The sequence below is a fragment of the Pempheris klunzingeri genome, chromosome 12, assembly GCF_042242105.1.
Source record: "Pempheris klunzingeri isolate RE-2024b chromosome 12, fPemKlu1.hap1, whole genome shotgun sequence".
Lineage (NCBI taxonomy): Eukaryota > Metazoa > Chordata > Actinopteri > Acropomatiformes > Pempheridae > Pempheris > Pempheris klunzingeri.
The window spans coordinates 22889573-22915112 of NC_092023.1; the positions used below are offsets into that span (position 1 = coordinate 22889573).

At 43.0% G+C, this 25540-nt stretch overlaps 1 protein-coding gene across 1 annotated transcript in view; it reads left to right on the top strand.

Moving 5' to 3' along the window:
* The first annotated feature begins 719 nt into the window (after nucleotides 1–719).
* fbxw4 (F-box and WD repeat domain containing 4) overlaps nucleotides 720–25540 on the top strand; it is a 48245-nt gene continuing 23424 nt past the window's right edge. The window contains exons 1-5 of the mRNA XM_070841026.1: nucleotides 720–1092; nucleotides 2794–2889; nucleotides 3351–3536; nucleotides 3903–4035; nucleotides 4177–4262. Coding sequence (XP_070697127.1) covers nucleotides 908–1092; nucleotides 2794–2889; nucleotides 3351–3536; nucleotides 3903–4035; nucleotides 4177–4262 — 686 coding nt within the window. The 5' untranslated portion in view covers nucleotides 720–907. The remainder of the gene's footprint in view (nucleotides 1093–2793; nucleotides 2890–3350; nucleotides 3537–3902; nucleotides 4036–4176; nucleotides 4263–25540) is intronic.

Here is a 25540-nt window from a genome sequence, read left to right on the forward strand (position 1 = left end):
AAGAATTTAATTGTGCATCTTTTCTAGGCTTTCCACATGTTATTGGACTGAATGGATCAAATTCAGATAATAAAACAATTAATTTCGCAAGTTTTGGGAGTCTCAAATATGGATGCCATTGTTAGCCACACAATTTGGCCACTAAATAAAATTGGCCTCAAAGCTTTGCACTTCCCTAGGGCTTGGTTGCAACACCCACTTGAGAGATGCACCTACCTGGCAGAGTGACATTGTGTCAGTTACGCTCTCCCTGCCCCTTCCAATCAAACCCTCTCCTCCACGCCAAAATTATGTCTGCAAATCAAAAACAAAAACCAATCTAAGTCTTAAAAAACATTGTCATCATAAAAAAAAATGAACTGAAAGACTCTTCAGACTGCAAAAATAACAAACAAACAAACGAATAAATAATATTGATTGTTCTCAAAATCACTGTCCTGTCTTGTTCCCATAATTCCCTGCAGGAATAGGACTTCTGGAGGTGGTAATGTAACACTAACCTCAGTTAGAAATGCCATCACACGGCTGGGGAAAGCAAATCATCCTCATTTCTCCTTCATTAAAAAGATAACCTCTTTGTAACGAGACTTTCCTGTTGCATGTACTGGAATTAGTTTAAAGTCAGAGACACACAGGACTTCACAACACAACAATCCTTCAGCGGTGTGAGGCTCGACGGCCTACGTCATCACGTCCAGTCACGTAGCGGCGTCGTCCTCAGCTGTCATTACTTTGCTGCGATGGCTTCCTGGTAGCTCTGCCCCGCTGCTCTCCGAAACATGGAATATTGTCCACTGTCTTTAATATCACTTTTCCATCACCGCGTACGGCACAAGCACAGCAGCACTGCCCCGGGACGCGGACGTCCGGTGTCCGAGGAGAGAGGAGCAGAGTCCCAGAGCCCGCCATGCTGCTCTCCCAGCTGCCAGAGGATGTTCTCTATCACATCTTGTCTTACTTGGACTACAAGTCTCTCTGTCGCCTCTCTCAAGTCTGTAAGAGCGTTTACCTCTTCGTGAGCCGGGACGCAGTGTGGAGGAAGGTTGCTCAGGAGTTTTTGAACACTGGAATCTGCCCCAATGGGACGGACATGTAAGCTAACAGCCGCACACTGCTAGCTTAGCAGCGGCAGCCTGAGCGCTGCTCTGTGCACTGACAGACTTTTCTCATCTCATCACTGACACGTGCTCTTTGTTGTGGCTGCTCGGTTTACTTCCTGTGTTTTAAACAGCAGGAGATAGTGCTTAGATCAGGAGTTAGATTTCAATATGATGAGCTGAGTGACCATGAATAGGTGGTGTGTTCATTAAACAGCACCGTGAGAACCTTTTAAATGACTTTCTATCCATGTGGGGAGTGTGTTAGTGTTACCTGACAGGTGTGGTATGGTGTCCGTTAGCACCACCACACTTAAGGCCACGCCCATGACCCCATGACCTGAGCTGCACCCTCTCTGCAGCATGGAGAGTGGACAGATTAGTTTTTTGTTAGCACTGTCATGTAGGAATATGCCAAATGTGAGCACAGAACCTACATTTAGAGCTTGTGTGGCCCTGTGAAGACAAGCTGATGAAGCTGGATCAGCCCCAAGAGCTTCATCCTGTGTGCTGGTGTTTTGCTTTAGGCGTGCATATTCTCCAAATATCATTTTCAGTGTTGCACAAACAAGCCGACTGACTGTGGAAAACCAGTTGTAGTGTGGAGCGGAGTTGATCAATATTGAAACTACGGTTTAATGTCTGTAGATCGGTTAGTCGTATCTGCCATATATAACATGCAGTGAAATTGCAAAAAAAAAAAGGAGTCAGAGGAGAGAAGAAACACAAGAAATAGTCAGACAACCAAAAAAGGCAAACAGTAAAATGATTACCAGAAGTGTCTATACATGCGTCTATCTATGAATGTTGTAAACAGAGCAACATTTCAGGTGTACTTATTTTCAGTTTGACCTCCAAATAAACTGGTTTAGATCATCTGGATAAACTGTTGTCTTCATTCCATTTTTTTGCCTGTCAGGGCATTTTTTAAACCCTCACTAGATGGTCAGCAATAGACGAGAGAGAGATGCTGCCGTTCTTCTTGACCAGGGCAACTCGTGGTTATTGTTTTCATAACCAATAGAAATGATGGCTATGAAAATATCATTCGAGCTGTTACAAACAGGAATTCTCCTTGAGCATGTTCAGATGTGACCGACACATAGCCTCTCCTGACTAACTAGCTCAGAGCCTTATTGACATCCCAGTGTCCTCCCTCAGTACGTGAAGGATAGGTTTTGGCTTATTTGTCCAGGTTTTGAGATTACTGCCTCCGTTTAAAGTGCTCGCATACTGTAAGCACCACAAAGGAAATTCCATCCACCTCCGTTGTGTTGGAACTGAGGCAGAAATGTCACAGAGACCTGGGCAACTAAAACCAGAAGTGTGTGTGTATGGAGAGATGCCACTAGAGGGAATTGAGAAGATATTTGTTACTGTTACTCAGGTAAACTGATCCTTTACACAGCCTGCCACCTGTTTTACTGCATCGTACACTTCAACAAAATCAGGTTTACGTCTGTGGCTGGAGGGTGATCATCCAAAATGTTTGTCTCTGTCATTTCCCAAACAGGGATGCTAGGATTGGTCCAAGGGTTTGGCAATATATGTGTTAAATAATAAAATATAGAATGAATGTTCATGTCTAGCTGTATGTTTCATTGAAAACTTGAATTAATTCATTATTTGAAAATAGTGCTCCACTATGTCCTCTACCACTGAACATACATTTATCATATCATATCTGTTGTTGCAGATATCCTCACATCCCGCTGAAGGAGAGAGTGAAGACCGCTCATAACTGGTATGATGGGGTCTGCAAAAGGGCTGTTCCTCTGAAATGGAAGACAAAGTAAGTGCCTTCACACTTTTTAAAGGCTCAAACACTTTTTAATCCATAGACAAGATGCGGTGTAACACATGAGACATGGAGTATGTATAAAATGAGAATTCAGAGCTTCTGTACTGCACATGAGTGGCACAGTCCTCTAGGGCCATTTTCCCTGTTTCCAGGCTCAATGTTAAACTAGGCTAACCATGTCCTGACTCTAACTTCATACTTGACACACAGGCATGAGATATATATCATCTTCTTGTCCACTGTAGGAAAGAAAGCAAAATAAGCATATTTCCCCAAATGTTGAACTATGCCAAACATAGTGTATTCTACATAAATGCGAAACATAACCGCATATTTTTCTGGTCTATCATCGGGGTTCTTCAATCATGTTATCATGTTCTTATCTCTTATCTCTTTACTCTCATTTTTCAAATAAGTGACATTTCTCTTAAACCTCATAATCGTGTCTTCAGACTGTTGCCATGGTTGCAGCTGGATGGGGACGCACTGTTTCTGTCTCAGGCTGCTGATATTGGAGCGTACCATCTGCACCAAGACTCAAGGAGGCTCCAGCGATACCCATTTGAAGTCTACTCGGGCCACAAGGGTGATGTGTGTCGCTTTGTGCTGACGGCCTCTCACCTGATCAGTGGTGGAAGGTAGCTAATGCCCTATTTGTTCCTTTGACTTTTTATTTGGCTTTGATAACATTGATAATTAATCAGAGTTACTAAAATAACAGATACTACTTGTACTACGTACTCAACAACCCATAATCTTGACAGATATATCTTTGTAGGAGATAATCAATCTAGTCAATAACAGTTCTTGGAGCCCCCACATGGTATCTCCATAGCCACCATAGCTCCAATATGTAGTTACGTTTTTGAGGATGCACAAGTCAGCAATCAGATAGCCCACTGTGGGGTTGAGCGATACGAAGGAATGTACCATGCAACGGTAGAAATGTGCCCACCAGTAGAGATATCAGGCGAAGTCCGACAAGCATGTTTTTTCTGTTTCAGTGATGGCAAGATCCTGGTCCACAGCAGGATGAATGACATGTTGATGGAGTTATCAGGTCATAACCAGGAAGTAAACTGCCTGGACTCTAAAGACAAACTTATCATCAGTGGATCCAGAGACCAGACAGCCCGGGTCAGAGCACCTCTACAATTCTAATTTATTAATATGATGCACAGTGCTGTGGTATTTACAGTCTGCATTTATTTCACAAAAGTTCAGACTGTTTATCTTCATATTCTGACATGTGCCCACTGTTGACTCTTGTTTCTCTAGATTTGGACTTTGACTTCGTGCCGCCCCAGAGACACAATTCCCTTGTATGACAGAGTATGGTCTGTTGCTATTAGTCCCACAGTAAGGTAAGCGTTTCTTCAGAGCCACTCACAAGGGTTCTGGAGCCACACACAGTTGACTAGTATGAACACGTACTTACAGAACACAATATATTTTTAAAGGAATAGCTTAAGATTTTAGACTTTATACTGCATTCAAAGTGTGTGTGAGACATGGCACATATCCATGAAGGTACTGACTGAAACAGGCTTGACAGAGCAGAACAAAATTCACTCTAGTGGTGATTTAGAAGTGCCTTTGATTTCTCAGCCATGTTTACACCTAGGCAATTAATAACACACACTGACACACACTCACTCACACCACTGATGACATGCAGGCAGACAGATGCAGGATGCTGTAACAGTATCCAACAGTGATGCAGAGTGTCTGTATGTCTGCAGGGTGGAAACAACCCTGGTCTTGGGTTTCCCATCACACTGATTATTTGTCTGCTCTGTATGCAGCTTCAGGAATAATTAAAACAAAGTATAGCAGTTAACGTTAGCTCCTGTGGTTTGAGCATAGCAGGACAATGACAGCAGCAGGGGTTTAGTTGACCAAATAAAGTAAATCACATCTTTAGGTGATCTACCTAACTGCAGAAGCAGGTTACTCTTTAACTGGTATGATTGTCTTATTAAAACTATAAACTATGGCTAAAGTAAGGTTGGACAACTGAAACACTTATTCATTTAAATAAAACCATTATCTTTGAATCAAATACATGCAAATGCATATTCCTGGTAGATTATGTCTATTCTCCAGTGTGCTTGGCAAGACTTTCCAGAGTTTTAAAATCCTATGTGATAAACCAGAAGATCTTTTAGGTGTTGACTTGTGACTAGACGCAAACTTGGATGTACTACATGCCCATCCAACAAACCGACCTCCACACTTGTACTTTCCTCTTTTCTACACAAAGGACGTACTGCATTGACCCTCAATAAATAGGAGAAGAGAAAATGTCCTCATTTTCAGTCTAAACTTGTGACTATTGCACACAAGGAAGTAAGCAGTATATCAGCATACCTGCATGGTTGCCTTGTCTGGCAGATCCAGGCCGCAGAGTATCTCAGATCTGAGAGGAACAGGCAGATTATTCACATCATTAATTCTCCAATTTGCTGGCTGAAATAGCAGGCTGTGCTTCAGCACGCCGCCCCCTCATAATGGAAACCTGCACCCTACCTCTCACTGACCAACGGCCTGGTTAATTAAAACTCTTCTTGAAACCAGATGTCATCTCACTGATAAACCTATTAAACACACTCCTGCCCCACACTTCAGCTGGTTCCTGAAAGGAAAATATCCTTTTCCCCCTCAGTTGTTTAAGCGCAAGCCTAGCTAAAAGTCACAAAGGATATGAAAGAACAACACATTAAAATCACTTGCAACCCATAAGAGCGAGGCCTGAAGGGGGGAAGGTATCTTTTTGGTTGGGTACTGTCAAAATCTAGCTTACTTTTGCAAGTGTTTCCAATTCTGCAGATCCTGCCTTTAAGTTTAGACCTACAGTTGCACTCAAAATTATTCATCCCCCATTGCAAATTAGGTGTATTGGCAAAATCACGCCTGATGCAACTTATCAAGGGCCTCTTTAGTTGCATCAGGTGTGCTTGAGATAGAACACATCAAATTCCCGCACTGGCTATGGGTTTGTTCATGGTGACGTTCAGTTGCATGTTAGAAATATGGGTTAGTCAAGACAATTGTCCAAAAAGTTAAGGGAAAAGATACAAATGATAGCACTGAATGTTCCTAGAGATGCTGTTGGAAGAATAGTTCACAAGTTCAAAGCTAAAGGAACTCCGTCTACACCATCGGGATGTGGCAGAAAGAGGAAGCTAAGTCACAAGATATCTGAGGAGGCAGGTGGCCAAAAACCCTTGAGTGACTGCAGAAGACCTGCAGCAAGACTTGGTAGCAGCAGGCACTGAGGTTTCACTTTCTACAGTAAGGCACATACTAAACACTGAAGGCCCCCAGCCTGAACACCAAAACGTTCACCACTACTGACCCAAAAGCACAAGTCCAGTATGCTCGAAATAATATAGCATATAAATAAGCCACAGAAGATGTAGGATTTCGTTCTATGGAGTGATGAAACAAAACAGGAACTTTTCGGGTCTATGGATCAGCAGTATGTCTGGAGGAGGAAGAATGAGGCAGATGCTGAAAAGAACACTGCCTACAGTGAAGCATGGCAGTGGCTTGGTGATGCTCTGGGGCTGCTTTGCTTCTTCTGGCACTGGAAACCTGCAGCGTTTGGACGGCAAGATGGATTCAATCAAGTATCAGGAAATCCAGGAGTAAACATCAGGCCGTCTGTGAGGAAGGATGATGTGGGCATCATTGGACCTTCCAACAGGACAATGATCCCAAGCCTACCTCAACGTCCACTAAGGCTTGGCTGCATGCCCATGAGGAATGTGTTAAGATTCCTCAGGAACGCTGTTAGAACCTGGTGTCTGGATATGCATCACGTTTGCAGCAGGTCATAGCAGCAAAAGGGTGCTCTACTAACTACTAAACTACTAAAGACGCTTGTCAAGAAGGGGTTGAATAATGTTGAGACTGCAGAAGTAAATAAAAGTGTCATATTTTGTTGAATTTGGAGAAACCACCTGTAATATTAGTTGTGTTGAGCTATTTCAATTGTTCTTGTTTGAGTTGTTCATTGAACACAGCTGAAAGTTTAAATACAATTTTGGCAATACACCTAATTTGCAGTAGGAGGTTGAATAATTTTTAGTGCAACTCTAGGTCTAAGGGTATGCAGAATTGGAAAAACTTGCAAAAGTAAGCTAGATTTTGAAAGTATCCAACTGAGTATCCACCCCCTCCAAAGTACACAACAGATGAACGAATGTTACCTTTAGCTCAGATCTTACTAATCTGAGCTTTGTGCTATTAGCCCACTAGATGTCTGTCACTGTACACAGATTTGAGAGCCGAGGCTGTCTCATACTTCAGCTCAAAGGGTGTGTGCTTCGTGCTGGTAATTCACAACAGTCTGTTGCTGCGTTGTGACTCAAATTTTCCGGCACATTCTCTGCCTTGACTAGCTCACTAGCTTTAGCCTGGTGGAAGACTCCACTGGTGGGCGACTCCAGAGTGCGTACCAGTACATGGGCAGACAGACAGGTCGTCAATTGTAGAACTGATCAGTACTCAGTTTACACTTCTGTATAAAGTAACATTTAGTCATAAGTCATAACACTTAAAAGCTGTCCGGGGATGAGCAGGACTCTCCTCCAGTGGTTCTGCAGTAGTCTACTCAGAGCACGGCAGGGGTGCACCTACCCCAATCTGCAGTCCCACGGCGAGAAGGAAAGACTGGAGCTCCAGTAGTGGCCCACCTCAACAGTCTGTGGTTATGTACCCTAAAAAGATATTCTGTCCACCTTTATTGATGACTTAAGGGAGGTCAGTGAGGTAGGGTAACTGGAAATGGTAGGCTCCTGGTTCTGGGCCTCTGTCATCGGGGCTGCAGTGAACGTGAATAGATTGGGTTAAAGTTAAGATGTACAGCACTGTGCAACTGCTGTTATAATGTAGACACAGCTCACACTTTGGTTATACAGGGACGAAATAGCTCATAGCAATGAACCCGGTACCCCATACTCCCGTAGTACCCCCCACATGATTTGTCGAGGGACACGGTCATAGGCCTTCCTCAAGTCCACAAAACACATGTAGACTGGATGGGCGAACTCCCATGACTCGCCCCCATGTTCCTCTTGAATCTGAGGTTTGACAATTGGGCGGAGCCTCCTTTGCAGCACCTTGGAGGATACTTTCCTGGGGATGCTGAGCAGTGTGATACCGTGATAATTGGAGCACACCCTCCAGTCCCCTTTTTTGAAAATGGGGACTACCATCCCAGTCTGCCAATCCATAGCTACTGTTCCTGACCTCCTCGCAACACTGAAGAGGCGTGTCAACCATGACAGCCCAACAATGTCCAGACCTTCAGCATCTCTGGTCGAATCTCATCCACCCCTGGCGCCTTGCCACAGAGGAGCTTCTTAACTACCTCAGAGACCTCTGCCAGGGATATGGACAATGCTTCCCTGAGTCTTCAGACTCCGCCACCTCCACAGAGGACGTGTTGATCAGGTTCGGAAGTTCCTCAAAGTTCTCTTTCCACTCCCCAATGATATCCCGAGTCCGGGTCAGCAGTTCTCCTCCCCGGCTGAATACAGCACGAGCCAAGCCCCGCTTTTCCTTCCTAGAGCCACCGAACTGTTTGCCATAACATCCTTTAAGCCATCCGAAAGTCCTTCTCCATAGTCTCCTCGAATTCCTCCCACACCCGGGTTTTTTCACCTCAGCAACCTCCAAAGCCGCAAACCTTTTGGCCCCCCCGTTACTGATCTGCTGCTTCAGGAGACCCCCGAGCCAGCCGGGCCTGAAAGGCCTCTTTCTTCAGCTTGGCGGCCTCCTTCACTGCTGGTGGTTTCACTCGTCATACAGGGTTTTTGAACCGCTCTCAGTCTGGCCCCTCCCCTGGAACCACTTCGCCTTTGGAGACCCTACCAGGGGCTAAGGTGGCGATTCATTGGGGGAGGGATAACACTTGATTTTCCTCTGACCTAAGAGACATACGTGAGCATAGCATAGGTTGGGCTGAAGGTGAAGTTGATGGGATTTAGCACTGACTGGCTTGCTTTTAGACAAGAGAAAAAAAATATCTTCTCGAATCAAAACAGCAAAGTTTTTTTTTTTTTTTAATCGCAAGTAATACTTTAAACAATGATCTCATCTATCCCTATTTTTTTTTTAAACTGGCAGCTGATTTTAATTCCGGAGCCTCTCACACATATTCTTAACCTCAGAGTGGCAAATTAAGAAATCCCAAAGATTTGGAAATCTGCTTTTGTTCTCCCATTGTTAAAAGGAGGAGACCCAATGATTTGAAATAACCACAGGCTGACTGCCGAAATACTATTACTCTATACTGTCCAAGGTCCTTGGGGGTAAGCAGCTCAAGGAGTTTTCATATTCAAATGACATTTTATCAACATTTCATCGGAGTTTAGAAAAAATCATAGCATTATTACTACAGCCTTGAAGGTAGTTAATGGCATTTCCTTGGCACTTGATAAAACAACATTGTGCAGCACATTTTATTGAATTATTGAAGGCTTTTGACATGATTAGCCATGATCTTCTCAAACTTTAACTTAGAGGTTTCAGACCAAACAAATGGTTGGTTCTCTAACTACCTCACCAATTGGTCTCAGTGTGTTAAATGTGGTCACTGCTCTGATGTTCTGTCTGTTTGCATGGGTGTTACACATGGCTCTGTGTTCAACCCACTTCTATTCACCATTTCCATAAATGATTTGAGATAGAAGATAGATAGAAGATATGACAGATTGATATTCATTTTTACACTGCTTGTACAGTTATTTACTGTTGTGCATCAACCCTGGCTGCCATTGATCATATCAGCCAGGGTTGATCCACAACTTGCAAATTGCTTTTAATGTTGTCCAGAACATCTGAATCTCACTTGTAACTTGATCTTAATGCTGATAAGACCAGGCTCATGTTATTTTCTAATGGCAAGAGCAGGCCACAGTAGTCACTCTTGTGGGAAAGGTCACTGAGAAGGTTAAGTCCTTAAATACTTGGGCATTCTGATCAGTGATTCGCGGCCCTTTTAAGCCACATGTACAGTGCTTACAGAAAAAACTGGTGATTAAATTGAGTTTCTCTTTTAGAAACAAATTGTTTTTCTTGTAATATAAAACGAGACTTGTTGCGGCTGACACGGCTTACCATGCTTTCCTTAGATTTATCACAAACTATACAGCCTTGACTCACCACTGCATGCTTTACTCCCAGGTAGGATGGCCTTTACTGGCAACTCGCTGAAACACATACTGGTATACTTTAATATGCACCAGTCAAAAGTCTTATTCAGTGGTTTTTCTTTATTTATTTTTTCTATTTTATTCATTGTAGATTAACATTGAAGACATCAGAACTATAAAGGAACACATATGGAGTTATGTAGTAAACTAAAAAATGTTAAACAAACTAGAGTATGTTTTATATTTTAGATTCTTCAGAGTAGCCACCTTTTGCTTTGATAACAGCTTTGCAGACTCTTTGCATTCTCTCATTCAGCTCCTTGAGGACATCTCCTCCATGCTTCATGGTGGGAAACCATCCGCTCACCTTTTCTGCTTCTCAGAAAGACATGGGGGGTGGAACAAAAAAATCTCTAATTTGGGCAGATTTCCACTGGTCTAATGTCCAGTCTTTATGTTTCTTGGGCCAAGCAATTCTCTCAGTAGTGGCTTCTTTGCAGCAGTTCCACCATGAAGGCGATGATGATGTTGAGATGTCTCTGCTGCTTGAACTCTGTGAAGCATCGATGTGGCTCTAATCTGAGGTGATAGTAATTTGTGGTTTCTGAGGCCGTTAACTGATGAACTTAACCTCTGCAGCAGAGGTAACTCTTGGTCTTCCTTTCCTGGGGGGTCCTCATGAGAGCCAATTACAGTTTGATGGTTTTCATGACTGCACTTGAGGAAACTTCAGAGTTCAGAGTTCTTGAAATTTTCCACAATGACCCACCTTCATGTCTTAAAGTAATTAATTAACTGAGTGGTTCTTGCCATAAAATGGATTAGAACAGTAGTCGCATAGGGCTGTTCACTGTTTAGAACTGTGCTCCAACCTGACCTCTGCACAACACAACTGATGGTCTCACACATTAAGAAGACAAGAAATTCCGCAAATGAACTCTCGACAAGACACATGTTAACTGAAAACTATTCCAGATGACGACCTCTTTAAGATGACTGAGAGAATGCCAAGCTGCCATCAAAGCAAAAGGTGGCTGCTCTGAAGAGTCTGAAATATAAACCATTCTGTCTTGTCTAACACTTTGTTGTTTACTACATATTTTCATATGTATGCTGTCACAGTTATGATGTCTTCAATATTAATCTACAATGTAGGAGATAATAAACAAAGAAAAACTGTTGAATGAGAGTGTGTGTGTCCAAACTTTTGACTGGTGCTGTACAAGGCTCCTCTCATCACACTTGTGTATTTATATCTCACAGAAGAAAGTTGGTCCTCTACTGTATATCTCACATATTGTAAACATATCTTTTTGTGTTGTGTCTCTTTCATTAACTAATTAATTGTTTCTAAAAGCAATTTTTAATCTCAATGGAATATGTTCTGGTAAAATAAAGGTTATTATTTTATTTTGCTGTGTTTGAGACATTTCCAGGCAGTGGGTTTGTAGTCCCCTCCCCAGAACAGATGCTGGATCGTAAATATGCATCCAAGAGGAAGTATTGAAGTGTTGTTATTACAAACCATAACTGGCAAAAGTTTAGCCAAACAATTTATAGCACTTTATGTGCACTGAAGTTGTACACAATCAATCCTTCAATCATTTTGTTAGATCCTTCCTGCCTGGTAAACCCCCCAATGTTTCCAACCCTGCACCTCCAGTTTGTAACACTTTCTCTTAGAGATTTCTCCGTGCTCAACCTATGAACTATGATGATATCACTATGACAACACTGGAATTATTACGGACATGACTTCCTCTACAGCCACAAAAGATATTTTACAACTGATCTCACAAACTGAGTTTAAAGGTTAGAAGCACCAGGCTCTTTGCACCTTTGCTCACTACACACATTCTGGATTGGGGCGAGTAAACTCCTCAGTTTACTGCACTCTTCTATCTCCCAGAATCAACGTGTGTTACTACTGCAGGAAAGCAGCTCTCCCTGGACCATGACATCCCACCTACTGACAGGCAGGCGTCAATTAATGCATGTACAATCAACTGGCAGAGAGCTGATAGATTATAGACACTACTCCATCCAACACACACATACACACACACATACACATCATCCCACCTGTGTTTCCATCCCTGTGTTTCTGTTGTTCCACTGGATATCATCTCAAGGTCTGTTAGTGAGGATTGTTATGGCTGTGGTGAAATGCCAAGGCTAGAGCAGGGTGGCTGCCCCTGTCTGCTCTCTCTTTTGCCTTGGAACAGACATCGATCCCTTCAGTGGCAATGGACCTTGGCTTTCTTTCCCCCCCCATTCAGTTTGCTTTTCCTAATCATATTCCTTTTTCCACACTCAATGCCCACTGAAGGAGCTCATATTGGACAGGGTCAATGAAATGTGGCGAGGCACCACGTGAGGTTAAAAGGGGTTAAATACATTAGATACGTTTTTTTTCCCATTGTTATATCTGTTGTCTTTTTTGTCCATTCAATTTCTGTTGTACGTAGTTTTTAGAATTCTGATTTATAATTTTACTCTTTAAGTCAATTGCTATTTTTGCATCAAAAGTACTTTGTTTCAGGCCAATTTTGTAACTTTTAGTTGTCATTAAAGTAAATACTGATGAGTCTGAAATGTGATTTGTCAGTTTACCAAAATGAAAATCTTGAGTGGCTTGTAGCAGACAAAAGAGATGGCAGTGCGGTGTAAGAAGGAAATCTAACACTGCTATTGATATGAATACACTGCTCAAAAAAATTAAGAGAACTCTTAATTATCACAGTATAACACCAAGTCCGTTAAACTTCGGGTTTATCAATCTGTTCAGTTAGGAAGCATAAACAATTTCACCTGTTTGGTGAAGTGGACATTATGCAGAATTTAGCATGTGAGCCATTCTAGTACACTGCTACCCCTGTTAATGTGGCCTTGATTTGTTTGTGCCTCCCATTATTTGAGACCTGATAAATTCTCTAAGAGTTGTTTATACCTCTCTTTCTCTCCTGCCTGTCTTCTCTCTCTCCCCTGCTGTATACCCTGTGTGTGCGGGTCCAGGCATTAGGAAGTAGGGCAGGTGGTAAGCTAATAATTGACTGAGTGGTTTCCTGCAGACCCAGCTCTCACACAAACAAGACCCAACAGGTTGATGTGTGGGCTGGGCAGCTGCAGATGTGTAGCGGCAGGTCAGCTCTCACACTGAGTCATGGCTGATAGGGTTACTTGGACAAGGCTGTGCTTGTCTAGCTCATACTTATTGTCTGTGGACATGAGGTTTGGGTTCGAATTGGGATATTTCTGATTAGCTTTTTAGACTTATCCTGGATTTTATTGCCATCATTTCTATATCGATTTCCTTACTAAGCACCAGGTAAAACAGCTGAGGTGCAGTGATTTTTTGTTTTGTTTTCAATCACACTGTATCATCTTAGTTGCTAGTAACAGTTGAGGATGAACTCAGTTTGGTTTGGTTATTAAATCACTTCTATGTAAAAGTCATTATGGCACTCTGAGGAGGCTGGGCCTGTGACAACACTTGGACAGAATGCTGCCAGATTAACATAAAGACCACGTTAGCACAAGGTCTTTCTGACCGTCACTGTAAGAAGTGTGTGACTCTATCATGTGCTATCCGCAAAAAATAATTTAAGCTACTCGGTTTACTTAAGTAAAAGTGAAGTAAAAGTAAAAGGCAGCCATACACTTTTATTGATGCTCCATTAGAAGTATATATTCTACATTCGAAGTAGCACTCGAGCAAAAGTGAAGACATTTTATCTGCAGAAAGTAACAGTAAAAGTACTCATTACTAACTGCTATGTTAATAAATGTTGTATTACTTGATATTTAATTTATTTCATACTGATGGATTAACATGTAAGAAGCATTTTGATGCTGACACAGGTCAAGAGGGAATGAATGTAGCAGATAAGGACAAACCTATTTTGGCTTTTTGATAAATTCTAAATAAATATCCCCATTTCTAGTGCATCAACTAAATTCCTTTGAAGCATTGTGAACTTTTGACACAGCTCCCCTCAAGAGACCAGATGCCAAATGTAGTGCAAGTGTTTCTGTCTTCATAACAGTGTTGTGAGCGTAGTCTATACAGCCATAATGAACAGTTAGGTAAAAGGCACCTGTGGCCATATAGATGGAGATGGCTGTGTTTTCATGTTTGAAAAGAGGATGTCAGTGGTTGACACAATACTTTTTTACAACATTGAAACTTTTGTCACAATCTGACTTTGATAATCTTGCAGTGTAGAGCCAGTTATGTCCCTGTGCCATTTTCCTGCCAGACTAGGTGGGTATCCTGACTTGGAGCTGGGGTAGGGTTTGGCATTGGGGGTACGCTACACTGACCACTAGTGTAGAGAAGGGGGGCAGGGCAGAAGCCAGTGAAGGGAGAAGCCATCCTGAAGAGAGGTGAGAACAGGGAGGGGGTAAGAATTGTTTTGTCTGGAGTTCCTCAAGCACAACTACAAAGATGTTGCAGGGGCCAAAAGCGCTTTTGAAAGTTTCCAAAAGGAAAAAATGATTGTTTGATAAACCGTCCCCAATTCGCCACTTTCTCACCACTCCTGGGGGAGGACGACCTTTGACCGCCAGTATCAAAGTACAGGGTGACTCCACAGCAGCCACCCAGCCAGCCAGAGCCGGCCATCTCTGACTACACCCCCACCACCACCGCCACAGCCACCACCACCCAACCTCACACACTCCAATTTCACCCCCACTGCTCTGCCCCACTCAACCGCAAGAAAAAGCCTGAAATTCATGTCTTTCTCTTTGGTCTCTCCCGAGCCGTCCCTGTGGCTCAGGAGTCAAGAATTCAATTAGTTAAAAAAAGAGAAGAAAAGAGCGAGGCTGCAACAATGCAGCGATAAGGGGGCAGAATGTGTGTTCCCACACGCTAAATACAGGGCGCTTTCCCTGGGGCCCACAGAGCCAGAGGACCCACACCACAGGAGGCGAGAATAATCACAGCTCCCTCTGAACCCCCTCATTACACACACACACACACACACACACGCACACACACACACACACACACCTTACATTCCTTTCACACACAGATAGCTTCATGCAGACAGGCATTATAGGCAGACATTCTGAAGAGAGACACACCTTGCAAACACCCCACACTTACTACACACACAAACACACACACTGATAGAAACTTCCAGCTCACCGAGACACACACAGCACATAAAGACCTCTCATTACATGCTGGCCTCATACAGGTGTTCTCAGCTCTCAACTTTACAAGGGAAGTGTTTACATGTATTTGCTCTGGAAGATAACCTCTGCCTTGTTAAACATGATAGAAACATAAATGGGGGCAAACAACTGTCCAAGTCTGTTTCCAAATGTCCCAAAACAATCAGAGCACGATATAGCAGTGATGCTTTTTTCCTTCATTGTGTGGAAGGATGCATGCATAGCACAGATAACATGCTGATGATCTGTTGGTTTGGTGTCCAAACAGTTTTGAGCTTGTTAAACCTCTGTAAAATCTACTCTTGTAAGAACCCTTAAGAGAGGGTTTCTATTGTTAAAGGTTATGTTGCATACACTTCGTTATTATGATTTCTAGTATTGCTTATTTAACTGTTAATAACATGAATACAACTTGGGTAGATGAACAGTTTAACAGGAAAAAATTAATTATCGACAGATTATTTGACAATAGATTTATCATTATCAATTAATCTGTTAAATTAGCTCCAATTGTTTTGTCTCTAAGATATTATATCATATGACTGATCAATATCTCTATTGATCATTGTGAATCAGAAAACTTTGTGCTTTTGAAAAAAAACAAGACATTTGAAGGGCTGTGACATCTTTTGAGCTACATGATGAATTGGTTAATCATAAAAATCACGGACAGAGTTTCTGACAATGAAAACATTCATTAGCTGCAGCCTCAGTTACATTTCTAACATATTTATTATAATATTTTTCCAGTCTCAATATGTAAAACAAAATGGTAAAACTATGCAAAGTCATATGTAAAATATTCCAGCTGATGCACGTTGCGACAGACGGTTCCATTGTTATGCATTACATAGACAAAACTCAATAAACAAGTGGTTATTAAAATATTTGACACAGCTGTACCTATTTGTGTGGACAGGCTGATGTACTAAGACACAATGAATGACAACACAGTTACACAACTATAATAATATAAAATCTTGTCATTATTAGTTTTAATTCTACAAATACGTCCTTATATCTGCTTACACCTACTTTATATATATTGTGTAATAAACCAATTATTAAATGTTTATACACTGCTGATAAAAGCAGAGTAGGGGTGTTGAAGTGTCACCATATTTTATTACAGTTTATTTGGAAACATTGATTTGGATAAAATATTTTTTTTTTATTAATTCAAAGTGTATCATTTCCACACTTTGTAATTGTGTGTGAGAGTGAGAGAGAGAGAGGGAGAGAGAGAGGGGTTTTATGGTATAAAATGAATGATTGCAGGTCAGAGGCTCTCTCTGCCACTTGGTGACTTTGGGCACTGGGCAGCTGTTCAGTTAGAACAGCTTTTATTACAATTTCCAAAGATTAGATTAGTCGAACACCCAAAGACATTATTCAGTTTACAATGTAGAAGTCACAGGAGTGAGCCAGAAAATGTCTTCACTTAATAAATGATGTGAGTCTGTGTTTCCCAAGCCTAGTCTGCCTGATTCAAATGATCACATCATCATCGTGTTGCAGCAGGGAAACATCTAAAACATGCAGGGCAGGGCCCCCCCCCCGAGACCAGGACATAAATCATTATTGTCACCAGTGATTTATTATTTATCATAGTGTAAATAATAATTATTGTTATTAAAGTCTTTTTTGTCCTGCTTTCCTACTGTTGCTTATTTTTTCTATCCATGCCTATCTCGCCCCTGTCTGTGTTGCTGCTGTAACATGCAAATTTCCCCCGATGGGGCATCAATAAAAGTTTTATCTTATCTTATCTTATTGAATTATCAAATGTGTTGAAAAGTAATTTGTCCACAATTGGAAAAGCATTTGTTCTAGCCCTAGACTTTTGTAAAAAGTAGTTCTGTTGAATCTAGATATACATATTGATACAAATGAAAGTTTTATGATGTTTGGTATAAATTCAAAGCAGCAGGTTGGATTGGTTAACTTTTCTCTTCCATTTCTTTAATGTACATTTATGAGCCCTGACATTACATTTTGAATTATTAGCGAATCTGTGCAGCCAGTATGAAAGTATGTAAGTGTATTGATCCAGGCTCTGTGGAGCCCTAACAGCGTGGGAGTGTGTGATGTGTACCGGCTGCAGTGTTATTCATACATCACATTATCCTAATGAGCGTCACTCCCACCACATTTTGAGCAGGAGAAAGCTCTGATCATTGAAGCTCTGCATCTAGTGGATCCCAATTTAAAACTTGTCAGTCGCGCTCCTCTTTGACCCCTGCCATACAAACACTTGTCACAGAGACCTCCTTTCACTGACTCGCACCAAAAATGTCACCACATTATAGTGGACTGTGACTTTCACTTGTTTGAGTTTAAAACTGCAGTTTTTCCGTTTGCTTCTAATGGCTTTTGGTTTGTTAAACCAAATCCTTCCAAATCATCCATTCACTGATTTGCTTTTTCAAAAGAAATAAGTCCAAATAGTTTTGCAGTGCTCTGGTCTTCATGTAGGGATTTACCCTAGTCAAACATTTCAAGAGTTTGGATTCGTCTGCCCCCATAGCTTGATTGGGTGCAGTCAGGTGACTGAGGGCACTGCTCTGTTTTGTTGAATGGTCTTTCATGCTTTTAGGCTGCAGAGAGTCTTCTTTACCAATAAATGTTATTTTGTATGAAGAGATGAGAGAGAGAAAACAAAATTATTTAGTGCTCATGAAGGACAACATGCTGTACATTAGTTCAACCAAAATGATGATAGCACAGAAAGAGACTAAGATCCTTAACTAAGAATGTAGGAAATTATTACACGTTGGTAAAACAAACTGGAACTTTAACATTAAAATCAGTGCAGATTTAAACAGAAACAATAATAGAATTAACAGGCGTGTTGTTTTAGCAAAGCTGCTGTTAAAACTTCACAGTAGAAATAGAAGGTTAGTTGAGGGTTAGCACTACCTCACATGGTGATTCCAGACTTTGAAATGGTTGTGCATATACACCTGTATACAAGCCACTGCACCATCGTTCCATATGTGATGAATTTATCAGCTGTAATGAGGGGCAGGGTGCTGCGATCCAGATCCTTTGGAATCCCTCACAGGATCTAATAAGGGTCTGAGCATGGAGAGTCTAAATGGATCCAGCTATCAGTCCACTGCTGCTGCAGCATCGCTGGTTCTGGTATGGCTGGTAGTTTATGTTAACTGTTCTAACTGATGTTCGATAACATTAGTTAACTAGTGTTGGCAAACTTTCAGTACAGTAGATGTTACTGTGTAACTGCGTCCACTAGTATCATTATCCAGTTCACCTAAAGTTACATATTCTTGCAGTGACCAACTTATTATTACGCATTTTCATTTATTTCGTATTACAGTTTGACTAGTTATTGTTGGTAAAAAGGTATGATAGAGACCAAACGTGATACCACAGTCAGCTAACATTAGCGTGTTGTTGTGTCTTGTGTGTGTTTGTGTGTGTGTGTGTGTGTGTGTGTGTGTGTGTGTATCCGGGTCTAGTGTGGACAGTTGTGTTGGGTCCCGGTCTGTTCCAGCCGGGTGAACAGAGCCAAGGGGCCGACTGAGGAATGTCCTGGTGACCCTACACACAGGAGACACAAACAGAAGCCAAAAGGACCACAGGGGGGTGGGGATGGGACAACAGGGTCCGGGCATATCTGTGTGTGTGTGTGTCTGTGTGTGTGTTTGTCCAAGCATAACAGTGTGAATTTGTGAGAGAGATAAAGTGCGTTTATGTGCTTGCATATGTTTGCCCATGCATATCGGTGTGTAAGAAAAGGCTAAAGGGAGCGAGGGAGAGGAGGCTAGGAGTGGCAGAGGGTGAGTGTGTGTGTGTGTGTGTGTGCGCGCATGTGTGTGTGGTTTGTGTCAGCGGGGGTCAGCACTTGCATCCTTTGACCATTGTCTCCCCCCATGACCGATATAAAAGCATCATAACCCTTTGAGCTCAGACATATTTAGAAAGCAGATAAAAGCACTTTTTACAAACTAGATACACGTCAGGCACAAAGCCTGGGGTCAAGCGCAACAAATTAACAACCCTCTTTCTGACGGGTGGGGGTGGGGGGTGACTGAGCAAAGCTAAACCGCCCCTGGAGTCCAGAGCCAAATGCCTCCACATTCCCAGAGCGGGGATGTGGGCTGTTCTCTTGCATTCATGTGTAATTGGCCCTCGGGGCAGACGCTGAGATAAATACTGACTTACTTTTTGTTTGTATTATGTCCTCTTAACAGAAGTCTTTTTTGAAATTCTCTAATTCCAAAGGCCGTTAGGAAAGGCAAGAATTTAAATCATTTGTCAGTCAGGGTCACAAGTGTCATCAGCGGCAGGTTCCACACATTGAAATCCCAAACTCTCAAAGTTTGAGCTGTTTTAATTTTGTCAATATTTCTAGTTATAACTTATAACACAAGCACAACACAGAGTCAAACTGGAACCCATCATCAAAGAACCAGAGCTAGGGCCAAATCCTCGTGATTAATCTATCACAGCGTAAAGAAGTTTCTTTTTGTCTGTTTAATAGGTTCCACCTCATGGTGACACACTTAATTAATTTAACTGAGTCATCTTTCAATCAAAAAAAATGTTATTAGTTTCTCCAGATTTGCTGCTTTGTCTCTGTGCTGCATCATTGTAAAGAAAGTCTCTTTGGGTATACATTTTAAACAGTTTTAAACTGTCTGCTATGAAATGCTGCTGCTACACATGAGGACCTCACCCTGTCTACGAAGGTTCTTAATCATACTTCAGCCTTTCCTCCTCTGTATTTTTAGCATTTGTATTTAAAAAATATCTCTTTTCTGTGGTGTAAAGTACTGACTGTGGACAGGAGGCCAGAGCAGTGAGAAAAAAGATTGAGTGCTGAATTATGGCGTAAGAAAAAGACAGACACTATGCCATTACCAAACAGCACTCAAATTACAAGCAACACATATTATATCTCAACCCTCGTGGTACCTTGCCATGCAAATAGTTTTGGTTCTTTTTGCTCAGATCTGGATACAAACCCACTCTGAAACTATCACCAGCAGCTGAAAAGGCTGTGTTTATGAGCAGGTAAGCTTAAAGTTATGCTGAACAGGTGACAGTATTTTACATCCAACAAAGTTGACCTGTAATCCCCCCTCCGTGTGCGGGTCGCACATTCTCCCTGTGCCTTCATGGGTTTCCGCTCATAGTCCAAAGACATGACGATTCAGTTAACATGCAACTCTAAATTGACAATATAATGCAACCCCAACTATTTGTGGGTTTGCCAAAACAGGCAAACAATATTTACCATGGACGTTTCTGCTCCAGGTACGGCCCTGCAGTGTCCAATACTGGGTCACTTCTGTGCTTTTGAAAGTCACCTAATAATTCAGTCTCCAGAATGATGTTTTAGTAGCAGCTTAAACTCCCCCAAACCTGTGGATAGGTACACATATTGAGGGGTTGTTGTCCCGTAAAAGATGCTGTTGGTGTGTACTGAGCTGGGATCAGAGAATGGTGACCGTCTGGACAGCAGCAGTGAGTAGGTGGGGGCCTGGGGAAGTCTGGTGCTCTCTGTGCGCGGTCAACATGTTGATTTGGAGCTAACAATGTTGGTGCTGTTGGACTCAACCCCCAGCAGGGGCTGTGTGTGTGTGTGTGTGTGTGTGTGTGTGTGTGTGCGCACATGTGTGTGCGCGCATGTGTGTGTGTGTGTGTGTGTCGGTGTAGCTGGGTTCCCACTGAGGACTCAGTTTGTGTGACCCTACCACACAGGCCCTTAGATAATACAGCCAGCTGATGAGGTTACCCAAACGGCAGCAGAGGCCCAGCGTGCTGCTAATGATGAGAGGAGGACCGTGGGGGGAGGCACAGAACGGGGCAGAGGAGGGTGATTCTGTTTGGTGAGAGATGATGTGACTTTGTGTGTGTGTGTGTGTTTATGTACGTATGCATATATGTGTGTACATGTGCATATGTGTGTGTTTAAAGGGGACGCCCGTCCCACATTAGGCGAGAGAGGCTTTGACCTTAGCAGCTATAATATCAGTGCAAGCTCTGACCCCAAATCAGGGCTGGTTGGTGCTTCAGAGGGGTGAGAGAGCCAGGGGAGGTGAGGTGGGAGTCATGCTTTCATTGTGTGGCCGGTGTCCCCTGTCCTTCCTCTGCCAGCTCCACAGCCAAGTGAGGGGTGAGTAATGTGAGTAATGGAGAGTAATAGGGTCCAGATAGTGAGTGTGACCGTAACCCTATTGTATCCTGTGTCAGCAGGGTCAGAGGTCACCTTCCATGCATACTGGTCCCGGCCCCACCCGACCCATTTGGACCATAAATGAGTTTACCCAACACTAATTACCGGGGGCCTGCCAATGGGCTGCACTGCATAATGGGCCTGACAGCTGCCTCTATGCCGCACTTAGTCACCCCCCTGCCCTGTCCTGTCCTGCCACTGCTTTAACCAACCCCCCCCCCCCCCCCCCCCCCACCACCACCACCAACGACATCCCAGTCGTCACCACTGTGCGTTGATGCCAGCTGCCTTCCTGCATAGCATTTTCAAGTAACAGAAAATTCATCTCACGCCTAGTTGGATAAATTCCAACTAAATTTCCAGGATCGATGTTGAATTAAGGGCATTGGGGGGGTGTTACATAATAATTACAGAGGTGACAGTTGGAATAAAAGATGTGCTACAGCAAACAGCTTTTGCTCCAGAAGGTACTAAGTGAAAGGTCAGTCTGCACCTCCAACCATCTCTGTCCAGGACGTAGGTTTTGTCGTAGAAGTGTTGGGGTGGGGTGGGGGCAGTGGCTCTTGTATTTATTTAGAAAATAATACACATTTATGAAATTGGTTATTGTGCCGGGTGCCTCGGGTGCAGAGTTTAAGGCGATGACCATGAAGTGCAGCATCCTGGCTGGCTCTGACCGGGGACCTTTGCTGCATGTTGTTTCTGTCAGCTTCCTGTCAGCTCTCTTCTGTCCACTCACTAATAAAGGCACAAGATGCCTTGACATACACCAGAATTGTGCCTTTGTTTAAAAAATGGAATTAAAATAACATTGAGTTACAAAGTGCTTTACAATATAAATGGATAACAATAAAATAAGATCCAGCAAATGGTAATGGAACGACTGATTCAATGGTTTTATGCACTTTTTCAGCCCTGAGTGTCTGAATCTTGTTCAGCCAGGGGCATCCTGGTAGCGGCCCAGGACCTCTCTCTTCAATTCTGGCATCTCTTTCCATGCCAGCAATCTAACAATCAATCAGGGGGTCAGGGCAACCAGTATGTGGCCAAACCACCCTCAGCCAATCATGACTCAATTCAGTCAGTGTCTCATTGTTGAGAAGTGTATGCTGAGCCCACGCTGCTGGCACTAGTTGTCTTGTTAGGGAGGTTAAATGAAGATACAAACTTGCATCACATTCTGACAGCGTTCTCCACCACAGCTGGAGCTAATAGCTTCCTTCCCCTCATTGTGGTTTACGGCCATATTTGTATTTTCAGTTCCACAGCCTGAGTATGAATTTTCATTTCTGTGTCCACTTCAGTATCCCTTTTGCTCTGACGTAGCTCCTCTTGCTTTAGACGGCTCCTTTTGGCGTGCCAACACATGGGGCTGATGGGATATCAGCCTGGTGTGTTGACAGTGCTGGAAGTTACATCTAGTATTGTCAGTGGCTTCAGAGGAGTCAGGGGGTAAACCATCTACCATCGAAGTGTATTTGAGTAGTTGGTGTTATTTTAAGATAAGATAAGATAAGATCTTAAAATAAAATAATAATAAAATAATAAAATTCGCTTCGCTTTCTCTCCACCCACTTCCTGGTTCTGCATACATGGATTTCAGTGTTATTTCTGCCACTGTATCTCCATGGACAGTATTGTCATCTGGTCAGCAGAATTTGTCAGTAAGTGTCTCCCTGTGTGTAAAAGGCGGGTCCTCCCCACTGTCCGTCAACCCTGCAGGAGGGCACTAAGCCCTGAGACTCAGGCCCTGCCCAACAGAAGCCCCCCTACCACCAGAAGCCCTGGTTACCACCCCACCCTCTACATAGCTTCTAACACCCAAACACACCCTGTCAGCCCACTCCCACAGCGCTCCTCCCCTCTCTTTTTACTGCTCCCCCACCTCTCCACATGCATGGTATTCACCGTGCATACCTAGGCTGCTAATTCCAACCTGCCACTCCGATCAAAGGATCACGACTGTTGTAGTTTTCTTCTCTTCTTCTGGGAAACAATGTGTGTTGGAGGTAGGGACAGGGATGTGTGTGTGTGTGTGTGTGCTGCTATGTGACAGCAAGGAGAATCCTTATCTGACTTGTTTAACATTTAACAATTTCCTAAGAGAAGCACAAAGTGTCCCAGTGTGCTTTAGATCTACTGTCACTCTTACATGAAGCTGTAAAGATAATATTTTTCCTTTCTGTGCAATCGTAGCTGTTGATAAATAAAGTCAATGAACTAAATTGAAAGTTCAAATGTCATCTGCACAACAATTACAGTGAAGCAATTGTTAATAAAGTCGTTGCTCTCAGGCTCTCTGACAATGCTGACAATGTACAAAAGAAAATCACACAAGTAAAATGAGAGAAAGAGAATCTAAGACATAAATAGTGCAAAAATTAAAGGTAGACTGGTGTACAATTGTGATAAAATGAATGAACTGTAATGTAGATGCATGGTGGAGCGGTGGTTAGCACTGCTGCGTCACAGCAAGAAGGCTCGAATCTGGGTGTGAATCCGCTGGCCGGCAGGTTTGTGGTTTGAACCTTGAACCTGCATGTTCTCCCGGTGCCTGTGTGGGTTCTCTCTGGTTCACCGGCTTCCTCCCACAGTCCAGAGACATGCAGGTTAATTAGTGACTCTAAACTGCCCGTAGGTGTGAGCATGAATGGTTGTCTGCTTGTATGTGTCAGCCCTGTGACTGGCTGGCGACCAGTCCAGGGTGACCCCACTTCTCGCCCAATGTCAGCTGGGATTGGCTCCAGCCCCCCTGCGGCCCTTAAGGATAAGCGGTCCAGATAAATGATGGATGGATGCAATGTAGACGAGCAGTGAACCTGCTGGTGTGGCTCCTCCATGGATGGCAGCTCTGTCCCATCTTCTATAGAGTCTTTTGGTTGGAGACAACTGTGCAACTGTGATACCAGACAGTGACTCAGCCACTCAGGATCCTCTCAGAGTATCCTGCAATCCAAGCTGAGCCTGTGCAGCCCACAGAAGAAGCCAAATTGTCTAGCTGTTTTCTGACGGTGTCTGCGGAATGGTGAATCCAGGTCAGGTGCTTGGTGATGTGGAAACCGAGGAAGCTGAAGCTGCTGAGTCTTCGCACCATAGTCTCATTGATGGAGAGGGGGGAGTGTCCCTCTTCTTGTCGCTTCCTGTAGTCCACAATCATCTCCTATGCTTTTACCTTTGACCTCTCTGTCGGCAGTTTCTTTGTCAACAGTGACCGTCTTTCCACCACGTGTAGGGCAGCTGATGTGTTAGTGATATCCTGTCAGAACTTTCCTCAGGTTGGCGTTGTTTAAATCTCCAGCAGCCTCTGGCTGTGAGGTAATCATACGCATAGTCATAGATCATAAGGTGCTCCAGGTTAGGAGAACAGCCTCGGTGAGAAAGTGTTGGTCACCAATGGTCTGAGGTGTAACAGTTCTCTATCATTTTGTATGTTGGGAGTTACTTTGGCGGCGTGCACGTTGCAGTAAAAAGTGTAAAAAAAAGGTAACAAAACAAAGACAAATAAGAAAAAGCAGAGAACCTAGAGACACAGCAGCTGTCTCTGGCACCTTCTTCCCTTGGGAAAAAAAACAGGCTGAATGCTGGAAAGCTAGGGCACATGCAGACTAGACAACCTGATGGTGTTAGAGTGGAGATGGGCTGGTGTGTATATACTCCGGTGTTGACTGGAAAAATGGGAAGCAGGGGAGTACGTGAGTGGGGAAGGTTGAGTGATGGGACTGGCAGGAAAAGGGGTTACTGCAGAACAGAGATGTGCTGGATCTGGAATGACAGAGAAACAGAATGAATATTGCTGGAAAAGTGGCGAGCCATTCCTTCAGTCATTCTAGAACTACTATTGAAATCAATCCATTGTATTGTATTGTATTGACTTTATTTATCTCCAAACTTGTAACGGGACACTTTTGAGGGGGGGGGTACGGAAATTCATTCAGTTAACAGCCAATAGGGTAAAATACACACAGCCAGTCCTCTTTATCCAATAAGAACGTTATCACATGGGATTCTGTTTGTGGCCCACTGAGTTTTATATATTTAGAATGATTCATGGGGCTTGGATTGTTAAATGACATCCCTTTCAGTCAGGCATTAA